This window comes from Cupressus sempervirens, chromosome 5, assembly GCF_028749045.1.
Source record: "Cupressus sempervirens isolate cs-2001-9-10 chromosome 5, ASM2874904v1, whole genome shotgun sequence".
Lineage (NCBI taxonomy): Eukaryota > Viridiplantae > Streptophyta > Pinopsida > Cupressales > Cupressaceae > Cupressus > Cupressus sempervirens.
Genome location: NC_143122.1, coordinates 640,102,887 through 640,117,173, shown reverse-complemented (window position 1 = coordinate 640,117,173; position 14,287 = coordinate 640,102,887). Strand labels below are relative to the sequence as shown.

General features: G+C 36.8%; 1 protein-coding gene across 2 annotated transcripts; it reads left to right on the top strand.

Moving 5' to 3' along the window:
- The first annotated feature begins 10,672 nt into the window (after positions 1–10,672).
- On the top strand, positions 10,673–13,691 carry LOC149557535 (putative UDP-rhamnose:rhamnosyltransferase 1). Of its 2 annotated transcripts, none has more exons than XM_089832179.1 (2): positions 10,673–12,431; positions 13,205–13,691. In XM_089832179.1, exon 1 carries the CDS (start codon positions 10,990–10,992, stop codon positions 12,403–12,405), a length of 1,416 nt encoding a protein of 471 aa, XP_089688305.1. In that variant the 5' UTR covers positions 10,673–10,989; the 3' UTR covers positions 12,406–12,431; positions 13,205–13,691. The 2 variants fall into 2 exon arrangements, with proteins under 2 accessions (XP_089688305.1, XP_089688304.1); XM_089832178.1 differs by having other exon boundaries at positions 10,760–12,431; positions 13,194–13,691.
- The last annotated feature ends 596 nt before the right edge of the window (positions 13,692–14,287 follow it).

The following is a 14,287-nucleotide window of genomic DNA, read 5'->3' as shown; positions in this document are numbered from 1 at the left end:
AAGGGAATGCCCCCCGACTTGTCATCCTGAGATTCAATCATGTTGAAATCTCCACCGAAAAGCCAAGGCATATCTAGGAGGTCTATAAGCCATTTCCAGAGCTCAATTCTTTCCGTAGGGTCATTTGAAGCATAAATAGCACATACCCCAAAGGTTTTGTCATCATATTGCAAAGTAACCCACACCGCTCTCTGAAAAGGAGAACATCCATTATTAGTAATATGTTTTTCCCATTTATTACTAATAAGCAGGGCAATTCCCCCTCTACCTCTCTCATGGTTAGTGCAAAACTTAATAGCATCTTTCCAAATAAAATTGAGATTGGAATCCAAAGTGAATCCCACAGATTTAACTTCCTACATCATAAAGAAGTCTATAGAATGCAGAGAGTTTAACAATTGCTTGATAACAAACTTTCTATCAGGGGCCTCTAAACCCCTCACATTCCACGATAGGCAATTCATTGAGACAATATGTTAGAAGTGGTGCACGCAATACCCTCTTGATCAGCTAGGACCAAAAAATTATTTGAGGAATCCCCTGGTTTAGTCATAGATGGCTTATTTTTTGAGCCAGGTGGTCTTCCTCTTCGCATGGCAGTAGGAGAGTAGGTACTAACATCGTCTTCAATATTTGCTAGAGAATCCACATCCATGCACTGCCCATGATTAGACTTCAGGGGAACAAGGGCAGCAGGAATAATTTCAAATTCATAATCCTCCCCAATCTCTTGGAATATTTTTTGGGGGAATTTTCGAGAGGACTCACTAGCTTGGGGCTTACGATTGATATCAACAATCTGACTGACAGTATTCGCATTAGTCAAAGCAGGACTAGTTAACAATTTAACATGATGATTATTACTGTTGTTGGGGCAAAAAGTTTTAGGCATGGAGGAACTATTTCCTCTTCTTCTTCTTTTCTTATCTTGAACAACAGTAAATCCATCATCTGTATTAAGATCAATAGCTAAATCAAGACTGGGGAGCATTTGAAGACCTCCAGATATAGGAGTGGTATCACACAAAACGTTCTCAGGCCGAACAGTAATATCAGAGAGAGGGTTAGGAACAATTTTAGATGAAACAATCTCAGACTGAACAATCTTAGGACCAACATTAGTTGAAACAATAGCGGTGTTAGGGGTTTCGGTGTGAGGCGATGGGGATGAAGAAGAAGTAGGGGTTGATCGACAAAGAGCATTCTCAAGGGGAGGATTACTGGTGACAGGAGGATTAATCACATTTTTAGTTGAATCATTGGAGGGATTAGGTTTTCTCCTAATGATAGGACAATCCTTATGGAGGTGGCCTTCTTTGCGATAGAGAAAACAAGCATTCAACCCCCCCAAAACCTCTATAGAACAGATATAAGCATCATTAAGGATGTTAATTGAAATATCAGAAGGAAGGTCCTTACCAGGCAAGAGAGAGATAAGAATTCTAGCGTCCATATGCGGGATGAGTCTCACAGTTTCATCCATTCGAATAATTTTACCAAAAGGCTCAAGCAATTGCGGCAAAAAATGCCACAAAAAAGGGGGAATGTTTTTAACCAGTATCCATCTTGGAGCTGAAAGTGCGAGAACCTCCTCGTGGACGACCTTTGGTGACCAAGCAATAGCTCTAAATGATGTTGAACCCACATTCCAATATTGTTTTTTAAGAACCTCTGTTTGAGCATCATGATTCACAAAGAAAATCACATATAAACCCTTTTGTATTTGCTTACAGAATGAAATATGCAACCCAAGTTTTTTATTCCAGTAATGATGGAACCAGTCATCCATAAACTTCCTTGGTGGACATTTATCAATTTCAACAGCTGAGAAAAAAATTGCAGTATCTCTTAATCTATCTTTTTCCTTAACAATTTCTTCCAACATTTCAGGATTAGGAACAATGGCAAAAGGAGACAAAGAAGCTGAAGGAGTCTTACCGGATTCGAAGACATCATTGTTATCTGCGCTTGCAAATTCAAACCTAGCTCTATCGTTAATGACTGATGATCGACCCACAGCCTCAGAAAAAGATTTAGGTTGATCACTGTTATGAGAGACTGGGTTACTGATGCCAATACCTGGAGCATATTTAGCCGCCGTCGAAAAAGTATTACCTCGTACTTGCTCGGCGGTCTTGCCATTACTCACCTCAAACATCTTAAAGTCTTTAATGCTGGATGTAGAAAGGGATGCGTTTGGATCAAGGAACTGCACAGGAGAACTGCGATGTTCCCCGCCATCAGTAAAGGTCGCCACCTTGACAAAGCCCTAGGTCGATCAAAAATCACAAGCGGATCAAAAGGAGCAGATCCGATCAAAAACTTCACTCAACAGAAACCCTAGTTTTTCATAAGCAATCACAATTGCTGAATCAGATTAACTCGCAATCTCTCACAATCAGATATTAATTTGTAATCCTTTTTATTCCTTTCACTGCGTTTTCGTAGTCTGATATTGTTTCATACTCCTTCGCATTCGCAATCCCAATGTAAATTTGCAGTCTCACAATTTCTCTGTTGTCCGCTGAAATTGTTGAAATCATTCACTAAAAACGCACACTGTGAAAAAGCTTCAAATCCACAAAACACCGTTGGGGGATTTATTTTGCGAGGGCATCTCAACAGTCTACAATTATACTCGGCAAACATGCAGGTAGACAAAGAACTGTCAGCCACATTTTCGAGCAAAAACAGCACCAGTGTGATAAGTTCTATAGAAACCCTTCAACTTCAGGTCTGGTAGAAGACGCACAATCTCTATCGCCTCAAGGCTCAGCCCGAATCGCATTCATCGCCAATTCTCCAAAATCTGACGTGATTATTCGAATGAAAGCTCAACCTTTGAAATCCAATTCTCTTAAAACTATTTTTTATTTAAAAAGTTCTATTATTACATTGATATATATATTTTAAGTTAAATAAGATAATAATTCTAATATTATAAATCAAAAATTTGATAACCTATTATCAAAATTTAAATAACATATGAATCTATTAATTATAATATAATTTTTAGCATTTAAAGTAATTTATTATTATAAATTCAATATAAAATATAGATTTATTATATAAAATATAGATTTATCATAATTAAAATATAGATTTATTATATTAAAATATAGATTTATTATCTAATGAATTTAGATATGCATTGAATATATAAATGATATATATTAAACTTAAACATTATACAATAATAAAAATATACATAATAAACATTGTTAGTTGAATATAATAATAAAATAAAAAGTATTTAAAAATAAAATTACTGAATATTTAATATTTATAACTAATCACATAAACCGTATTCACTATTTTCACACTTCAAACAAGAGCTCTTTGTGAGCAGCAATCCCTGCCTTTTGGGGTTCATATGTTAGATGTGTGGTGGAGTATGTATTGGGCGGGGCAATTTATTTTTATTCGAAAGCATTATGTGCTATGTGTCATAAGGTAAGGCCATTAGTTCTATTGCAGTGGAGTTCAAAAAATTAAATATTTATATTTTGACATATTTTGATAATAGATATAAACTATAATTCAATCATAAAAACATTGTATCAATAATTAAAATTTGAAAACATAATTAATTTTTTTTAAAAAAGAAAGAGATAAATTATAATTTTTCTATAAAATAAAAATCAAACTAAAAAGTATTTTTTGTCCAAAGAATAATGAATGTTTTAGTCAAATAAAAAATAGAGTCAAATGCGGAGACAGAATAAGTCAAAGCACAGTAGAAGGCAGAAATATCAAACAGTTTACACAGATATCAATAGCCAACAACTGTAATTGTTATAGAAATTTCATAATTGTTCTGATCGTTCATATTTTTTAATTTTCTTATTTTCTTATACGGAAACTTGACTAACTGATAAATCTAAACTAAATGTGCCTCTTACATTTCTATTTAACATTTGTGTTTTAATTTTTTTAACAGGAAAGTGTAGATATGAAGTCTTCAAAAGATATAGGTATTTTCTATATAAACACTGGGCAAACTTAGAGCGGAAGAAAGATAAAAGAGTTGTGAAAGTTGAGTGGAAGAAAGATAAAAGAGTTGGTGAATGAATTTATATTTAAGCAAATGCTTTTGGTCATCCTTCACACATGTAGAACTAGCGATTTCTAGTCCCCTGCAATTAAATTACACGTCCACCTGTCAATTAGCTAGTGATTTCTAGTCCCCTGCAATTAAATTACATGTCCACCTGTGAATACATGTGTTGCCATTTTCGTGTACAAAAACTAGCTCAAACAGAGCACCAGACACCATTAAGCACATACAAAAGAGTTGCTATGCGTACATCCTACTTAGTTATTACCGAGACTTTGTTTTGGTTTAGAAGCCATAGCACATAATGGCAGTAAGCCAATATAATTTAAGTTGGAAGACCAGAGGACCATAGTGTCATATCCCAAAGTGGTGTTTCGCACGAAGCAGTAGCTGCTGCCTCATGTTTTAACGATGGTTCAAGAGGCAAGGCCTAAATCTGGAAATTTTTAAAAAAAAAAATTGGTCATTGAAACATGATTAACATTAAGCGAGCAGATCGATTAACTAATAACCATACTCGACCAAGTGGCGGAAAGAAGAGTTAGGTATGGAAAATGTCAGCTACTCTGGCAAGTTGAACTAAACCGATAACCATAAAAATTGAAGAAAATTATATGCCTTTCCCTTCGAATGACCTGTATTTAAAACTATTATGCCATTAAGCAAACTACAATCATAGATGGTACTAAGGGTTTTGTAAGGGAGCAAAAGCTGGGGCATTTACATTGAATGAAAATGAGGGGGCATTCGCATTCAGCCAAGAAGGAGCCGGCAGATTCGAAGACTGAGCGTCCATGTCTTCCCACGAGTCTGGCTCGGCCATTTTTCTAGGGTTTTTAAAAAACAAAAAAAATATCGCCCCTATCAATTCTAACTCAAATCGAGCGAGACGCAACTCAATAGAAACAACACAAATCAATTTGGGGAAATCGAAATGAAACCCTTCAAGGGCAAGGGCTGGATTGTGATTTTGTCGTCGACTTCAAGAATTCTGGGAGTTGAGCCGACAATAAATTTCAAAGCTAGAAGGATTGTGGATAGCCTGTTAAAGCTTTTTGCTATTAACTGTCACATTTCGTCAGCGTAAGATCAAACAATCTAACCTTTTTTCCGTGAAAACCCAACTGTGATTCTTGGTAAAATCCCAAAAAAGAGTCAAAAAAGAGAAGAACAGAAAACGAATAAAGAAAAAAACTGCTGAAAACGTTGTAAAAACGAATTTATAAATCAGTCTGTAAAGTTGTGTAAATCATTATAAGCTAAACATGCATTTGGAGCAGCAAAGGGAAAACATACCTGGTCTCCTTACCTGGTCTCCTTCACTTTAACTATGCCGTAATGTGAACAGTGAATCACAACGCTTAACTTTATTTGCCCACAATGTCGTTTTTATCCTTGCAAATGCATTTACTGCATTTTTTACCCACCGACTTGCTTCCTGACAGGTAATAAATGCAGATTGAAGTGGAACAGTGTGTTGATTTATCTTGGATTTTATGTTTTTCAAAAACTGCAAAAACCTCGGCTAAAATGCCGCTGGCCAATGAAAAATTCGAAATTCGTACTTAAAAATTAGATTTTCTTAATCATAGCACTAAACCTTTACAAAAAGCACAAGCCATGCGAAGGAAAATTAAATTGGGGGGGCAAAAGATAACATTAGCAGGCTAATAATAATAAACTTTTTAAATTTTCATTTAATAAAACATTGCACACAACTCCTTCATTCTTTCTAGTGTTGACAACTGAGACCACTGGCTTGGAAATGATGCAAATCGGGCCCACAAATGGGACCCGCGATTTGAAGATTGATGCTGAGATCTTCACTTCAAACTCCAGCGCCACTGCTCCATTTCCACCATTCTATAAATAATTTTTAGAATACTTCAATTTAGGAGTAGTTTAAACAAGAAGCATGATGTACATATGGCATGCATTAGATGATATTTTTGGATGCATTTTTGTCTAGTCTTAGTTACTTCTTCTCCCATCCTTAATCATAGGCATGGAATAATGCTAAAACTACAGTCAAAACTCCTGATCTATATTTTGATCTATGTGTTAGGGATTAGTTTTAACAATTTTTATTTGAATAAATGTATTGGCTGAATAGCAATTTGTAGTTGGAATAATATATCAGCTTTTTTTCTCTGCAGTAAAACAGAGCCTTCCTTGTTTTGAATATTATCATTTTTTTTTATTGTGTTGCTGTTGTTGTTTGAATCCTACATTTGGTATCAAAGCTGAAGGTGTTTGGAAAACAGCAGCATGGCAAACAATTTGCAAATCCCAGAGTTTGATGGAGTTGATTACCAATATTGGTCAATCAAGATGAAGACTTTTTTGATTGGGAAAGATTTTTGGGAGATCGTTGAATCTGGATATGAAGAGCCTATAGATTGGAATACTCTCCAACCTAATGACAGGACATTGAAAAAAGAAGCTGAGAAGAAGAATGCAATGGCATTGTTTCACATTCAGATGGCTCTTGATAAGAGCTTGTTTCCTCGAATTGTTGATGCACAGACAGCAAAAGAGGCCTGGAAGACTCTAAAAGATGCTTACCATGGCAATGATCAGATTAAGGTTGTGAAGCTACAAACCTTGAAAAGAGAATATGAGAACTTGAAGATGAAAGAGACAGAGAGTGTGGGAGATTTCAGTGTGAGAGTGAAAGATGTGACTCATAAAATGGCCACTTTGGGTGAATCTATTGCTCAAGAGCAAATAATACAAAAGGTATTGAGATCTCTAACCCCAAGATGGAATATTGTAGTAATTGCCATAGAAGAAAGCAAAAATTTAGCTACCATGGAGTATGATGAATTGGTTGGATCTCTTATATCACATGAGGATAGAATAAGGGACACGTCTATCAGTGTTAATGAGAAGGCTTTTGCTTCCCAATTGCAAATTTCAAAGAACGATGGTGCTAGCAGCAGTAGTAACAACAACAAAGGCTCGGGAAGAGGCCAAAATCAGAATTTTTCAAGAGGATCTAGAGGAAGAGGAGGTGCTCAAGGAGGTAGAGGTAGAGGCAGATTTGATAAAAGGAACATCCAATGCTATCATTGCAATAAGTATGGACATTTTGAGAGAGAGTGTAGACTGAAATCAGGTAACAATAGTGCAAATTATGCCCAACAAGATGAGGATCCTTCCTCGGGTAATTTATTTTTGTGTTATGGGAAAGGTGAAAGTACTATGAATGATGTTTGGTATTTGGATTCTGGATGCTCTAACCATATGTCTGGCAACAAAGAAATATTTTCAAAGCTTGATGATAGTTATAGATCCAATATTACCCTTGGTAATAACAATACTGTGGATTTTGCGGCCAAAGGAGCCATGGATGTTCAGACAAAGGAAGGTATGAAAAGTGTTCAAGATATTTATTATACTCCCAAGTTAAAGCATAATTTATTGAGTGTTGAGCAGCTATGTGAAAAGAATTATAGAGTGGTATTTGAGAACATGCACTGTACTATCTATGATAAGAATCAAAAAAATAAAGTGATTACAGTTGTTCCTATGACAAAGAATAGGATGTTTCCTTTGAAGTTTGGTCAAAATGATAATTAGCTTGTCAATATGGCTTATGAGGATAAAAGTTGGTTGTGGCATCTCAGGTATGGCCATTTAAATTTCAATAGTTTGAAGAATCTAACATCAAATGCATTAGTTCTTGGATTGCCTAAGGCTGAAGAGCATAAACAGATTTGTGAAGGGTGTGCAAAAGGGAAACATTCAAGGGAATCATTTCCAAAAGGCAATGCATGGCGGGCCCAATACCCACTTCAACTTATTCATTCAGATATTTGTGGTCCAATGCAAACACAAAGTTTGGGTAAGTCGTCATATTTCATTACTTTTATTGATGATTACTCACGTATGTGTTGGGTATATTTTTTGAAGACTAAAGATGAAGCCTTTGATACATTCAAGAAGTTTAAAGCTTGTGTAGAGAAAGAGAAAGGGAACACAATAAGATGTTTGAGAACAGATCGAGGAGGAGAATTTTGCTCAAACAATTTTCAGAATTTTTGTGAGATGAATGACATCAAAAGACAACTCACAACTGCATACACACCCCAACAAAATGGAGTGGCTGAAAGGAAGAATCATACTGTGGTAGAAATGGCAAGGAGCATGTTACAAACCAAGGATTTGAACAATTCTTATTGGGCTGATTCAATTGCTACAACTGTATATATTCTCAACAGGAGTCCTACAAGTGCCCTACACAAGATGACTCCATATGAAGCATGGTATGAGAAAAAGCCCAATGTAAATCATTTTAAAGTTTTTGGTTGTTTGGCTTATGTTCACATCCCTAATCAGAATAGGCAAAAGCTAGATGCTAAAAGTGAATCATGTATTTTTGTGGGCTATAGTGAGGAAAACAAAGCTTATAGATTATTCAATCCTATTACTAATAAAATTGTTGTTTCAAGAGATGTGATTTTTGATGAAGGGGGAGTTTATGGTCATCAAAAACAACATGTTGGAAAGCCAAAATTAGTTTTGAATGATTATGATATTGCTGATAATGATAATGAGCAGCCAGCTAATGGTTCTATTTCAAGATCACCAAGCCCACCAAAAAACCCCTCACCAATACCAAGAGCAAGTCCATCCTCTAGTCCTCCAAGGAAGGTAAGAAGATTGAGTGATATTTATGAGAGGTGTCAAAATCAAGCACATGAAAAAGATCCAATAGGTGAGACAGTAAATTTTGCATTACTTGCTAAAGCTGATTTTGAGCCATTATGTTTTGAAGATACATGTGCTAATGAGGTTTGGATGCAAGCAATGAATGAAGAGATGGATTCCATTGATAGGAATGAAACATGGGAGCTTGTAAATCTTCCACATAAGAAGAAGAAGATTGACACAAAATGGGTCTATAAGACCAAGTATAATAGTGATGGGAGTGTTGAAAGACACAAGGCAAGATTGGTTGCTAAAGGTTTCACTCAAAGGTATGGCATTGATTATGAAGAAACTTTTGCACCAGTAGCAAGACAAGAAACTATTAGGATGCTAATCTCTCTTGCAGCTCAAAAGAAATGGAGTATTCATCATATGGATGTGAAAAGTGCTTTCTTGAATGGGTACTTAGAAGAAGAGGTATATGTGGGACAACCACAAGGTTTTGAGATTCAAGGAAAACAAGATTATGTCTACAAGTTGAAGAAGGCTTTGTATGGCCTCAAGCAAGCACCACGTGCATGGTATGCAAGAATTGATGGATATTTTCAGCAGAATGGCTTTCAAATAAGTAAGAGTGAACCTACCCTTTACTACAAACAAGAAGGTAATGATATTCTCATTGTGAGTTTGTATGTTGATGATTTGTTATATATGGGTAGTAGTTCAAAGATGAAAGATGAATTTAAAGTTGCTATGATGAATGAGTTTGAGATGAAAGATTTAGGTCTCATGAAGTACTTTCTTGACATGGAGGTTTATCAAGGTAAAGATGAAATTTTTATTTGTCAAGAAAAGTATGCAAAAGATATGTTGAAAAATTTTGATATGGCTGATTGTAAACCTCTTTCCACTCCAATTGCTCATGGAGTTACATTATGTAGAGATGATGGTGCTAAAATTGTTGATGAGACATTATACAGAAGCATTGTGAGGAGTTTGATGTTTTTAACTCACACAAGGCCTGATATTGCTTATTCAGTTTCATTGGTTTCAAGGTATATGACAAATCCATCGGAGGAACATATGAAGGCAGCCAAGAGAATTTTGAGGTATGTGAAAAGCACGGTAGATTTTGGCATTCACTATTCTTCTAATAAGTTTGAGCTTGTTGGCTTTAGTGACTCAGATTGGGGAGGTTGTTTGGATGACCAAAAATCTACATCTGGTAATTGTTTTTCTTTGGGTTCCGGTTTAATTACATGGAGTTCAAAGAAGCAAAGTATGGTTGCTCTCTCTTCTACAGAAGCGGAATATGTTGCGGTCACTTCAGCTGGCACACAAGCTTTATGGCTTAGAAAGCTTCTTGAAGAAATTGGAGAGATACAGGTTCAACCTACTGTGATTTTTTGTGACAACATAAGTGCCATTAAATTGGCCAAGAATCCGGTTCATCACAGCAGGACCAAACACTTTGATCTTAAACAACATTTTATTAGAGATTTGGTACAAAATAAAGCGGTTGAGTTGAAGTACATCAGTACAAAGGAGCAAATTGCAGACATCTTCACAAAGGCAGTTATAAAAGATCAGTTTTTGGTACTCAGAGATCAGATTGTGATTCCTCTCAGCATCAAGGGGGAGTATGAAGATTGATGCTGAGATCTTCACTTCAAACTCCAGCTCCACTGCTCCATTTCCACCATTCTATAAATAATTTTTAGAATACTTCAGTTTAGGAGTAGTTTAAACAAGAAGCATGCTGTACATATGGCATGCATTAGATGATATTTTTGGATGCATTTTTGTCTAGTCTTAGTTACTTCTTCTCCCATCCTTAATCATAGGCATGGAATAATGCTAAAACTACAGTCAGAACTCCTAATCTATATTTTGATCTATGTGTTAGGGATTAGTTTTAACAATTTTTATTTGAATAAATGTATTGGCTGAATAGCAATTTATAGTTGAAATAATATATCAGTTTTTTTTCTCTGCAGTAAAACAGAGCCTTCCTTGTTTTGAATATTATCATTTTTTTTTATTGTGTTGCTGTTGTTGTTTGAATCCTACACGATTGGCATAGATTCAAAGTTCATCCATACCCAACGGCGGGACTGGATAGCCAACGGCGAAGGGCAAAAGAGAAGGTGAAATGGACTCTCAATCAAGAATATTGAAATACTGACTTGAACTAGCACGAGAGATTCCTCATCTCCTTAAACGGCAGACCACAGGAATATAAGTCTGTTCCTGCAAATACTCTGCAACTGTGCTAGAAAATGGCGGATCAGAGCCGGCTTCATGTGTTGATGTTTCCATGGCTTGCCCACGGCCACATAACACCTTTTCTGGAACTGGCGAAGAGCCTTGATAGTTATGGTCTCAGAGTCTCATTTCTCTCCACTCCCTTAAACATTGAGAGGATTAAACACCAACTATCGCAACAGCAACCAACGCCAGAAATCGAGCTACTGCACTTACCCATGCCAACCATCGCTGGTCTACCCAGAGGCGTTGAATCCACCTCAGATCTATCCAAGATTGGAGCATTAACCGTAATACCGCTACTCTTCCAAGCCACAGATCTCTGCGAGAAGCCTTTTGCAGAGCTACTGAAATCCCTTTCCCCTGATTTTGTGATCCACGACATGGTGCAGTACTGGGCTCCTAGGGTTGCCGCCAAGCTGGGAATTCCAACAGTAAATTTCATGGTGGTATCCGCCTCGAGCATCAGTTTCGCTGTAGGCCATTACAGGCACAGATCCAGGCAAGCCGTAACGGCAGAGAGTATGACGGTACCATTACCAGGGTTTCCCTCAAAGGTCGTCCGCCGCCGACTTTTTGAAACGCGGAAATCTCTGACGTTGTACCAAAAGAAGCATGATGGTGATGGTAATGGTAATGGTGAGGATGTCACCTTCGGGGACCGCGTAGGCATCGTTGCGGAGGAGAGCTGGGCGATTGCGTGCAATGCTTGCATTGAATTGGAGGGTAAATTTATCAGATATGTTGAATCATGCACAGCTCGGTCAGTTTTTCCAATTGGGGTTCTGATGCAAAACCTCCCACCGCGGCCTGTTGATGCGGACCCGTGCTTGGCCTGGCTGGACAAACACCCGCCTCGATCGGTCGTGTTTGCGTCCTTCGGCAGCGAATGTGTTCTCACTCGCCAACAGATCGACGCGTTAGTTTTAGGGTTGGAAGAAAGTGAGATACCTTTCCTGTGTGTTCTCATTGGCCATGTGATGTCTCATGAGTTTCCAACTGGAACTTGCGGAAGAGGGCTCGTGGTGACCGAATGGGCTCCTCAGCTGCACATTTTGAGCCATCCTTCCACGGGAGCTTCTCTGACACATTGTGGCTGGACTTCTATTACAGAAGGTCTCAGGTTTGGGGTTCCTTTCATCGCTCTTCCGATTCAGTATGACCACGGTTTGAATGCCAGGCTCATCTCTGAGGAGCTCAAGATGGGAGTGGAGGTGGGGAGAACTGAGGAGGATGGTTTGTTTACAAAGGAGGATATTGCTAGAGCTGTCCGAGCTGTGATGGTGGGTGAGGAAGGCAGTAAGATCAGATCTAATGTTGAAGAGATGAGCAGTTTCCTGACCAAGGATGATTGTCAAGTGCATCGAACTAATATCCACAACTTTGTTACTGCGCTCAAACAGAAAGCCTCGGAAAAGAGTAATATTTGATATCAAGTTTCATTCACTTCAATCGGGTACGTTCATGGAATTATGTGATAAACAACACAAGTGTCATTATATTATGAGTGTCCGTTATTATCTTGGTGGCACTGTAGTAGGGTATTCTGTTGTCAATTTAGTAATTTTCCGGATCCACAGGTCCCAGCAGGTTGAAGAAGTTTGACATTGTATTTTCAACACTTTCCTTCCATTCCTAAGGGCACCAACACCTATCGTCTTTATCCCAATTTCTCCTTTGATATATGATTTGCACCTGCTGGCCTCTCCACACCGTCAATTTACATTATTCTTTTTGCTGCTCTGCAAGGTTATTCAGTTCCGGGGTTTGTTTTACATTTTTCTGGGGCTAGCATCTTAAAACCCTCAAGCAGCCTGATTCTCACTCCCTCCATCCCTCCCCTATCTTCCTCCCACACCTCACCTTCTCTCTCTCCCTCTCCACCTGATTAAGCTTACACTAGGCTATTAAGGTCTCTGTTTTTTCGGTGGATGGACACGTTTGGTGGATTCAGTATTAGAGCTAATTGAGTCGGATCATTTCTTTGGAACACTAAAATTGCATTTATTTATCTTCCCAAAAGAGGAGTGGGTTTCTACAGATAATTTCAAATTAGATATGTCTTTTCTATTCAAGCACAGATAATAGATAATTTTTCTTTATCTATCTAATTATATCAATCAGCATTTCCAGAATTCAGTATAGCAATTTCATGATGTTGGTGGAGAAACAATGTTGGTAATGTTAATATACAGGGTAAGTCATAATGACATTGCAGTTGAGTTGCAGGGTATAAATCGGAAAAGAAGTATAAAAGAATTTGCCAGGACAAACATAAACTGCAGCCAGTATAAATAAGTACACAAAATACACAGGCACTAGATCACTTTCATGTAAACATATCAGAGACACAGAGACTATTCCTATGGTATATGCAAGTGCAAATAAGTAACATCATAGCCTGTGTTTTAAGATATGCTGCGATAGACATGTATGCGGAAAACATGGAAGACTGGACAATTGACTCAAATTGTTTCACAGCAATGCCCTGACTGCAGTTTATCTTCACAGCTGGAGTCACAGAATTGCTCACCGAAAGTCTGTGATATACTCAGCAGAAGCTCAGGTAAATAAACAACAATATCAAATCCATATCCGGCACAAGGTAAGTCTGTAGTTAGCGAAAGCCTGAACTGTGGCAATGTTTTCTTTTTTAAATCTTCGATTCTTTGTTTTTCGTAATAAACAAGGCTCTGCATTTCTGAGTTATTTTTTACATCCCCCTCTATACCAAATTGGGGGTGTTATTGTATGGTTAAGTTTTATCTATTCTCTATTCTTTGGCTTTTCTCCCTATTATCTCTGAGAATAGTGAACATAGACAAACTTACTTTTTAATATACATCAGAAAATCTTTTACATTACATTTTCATCTTTCATTGTTTTTGAAGCTTTAAAAAACTCCATCACAGAGGCTATGATGTTACTTATTTGCACTTGTACATACCATAGGAATAGTCTATGTGTTCAAACAATATCCACTTGCAAGTCACTGGGTGTCAGAAATTATTTTAGAAAATAAAGAATATTTTTATTTAGAGGTTTTTCTTTTATTGTTTTATGTTATAATTTAAAGTTTTATTAGAAAAATAAGTTTTTAATTTTATATTTATATATTTATATGTTTTTAAATACATTTTTACAAAGTTTAGTGTTTATTGTTTTAATAACAATATACAACAAATTAATACATTTTCACAAAGTTTAGTGTTTATTGTTTTAATGACAATGTACAACAAATTTTATTTCATATTATTTAATATTATATCGGATACCAAAATTTTTTAAATTTCTATTAGAAAGTAAGACATC

What these genes read in the sequence shown, in the direction of transcription:
- LOC149557535 (XM_089832179.1), top strand. Translation starts at nt 10,990, where the DNA reads ATGGCGGATCAGAGCCGGCTTCATGTGTTGATGTTTCCATGGCTTGCC.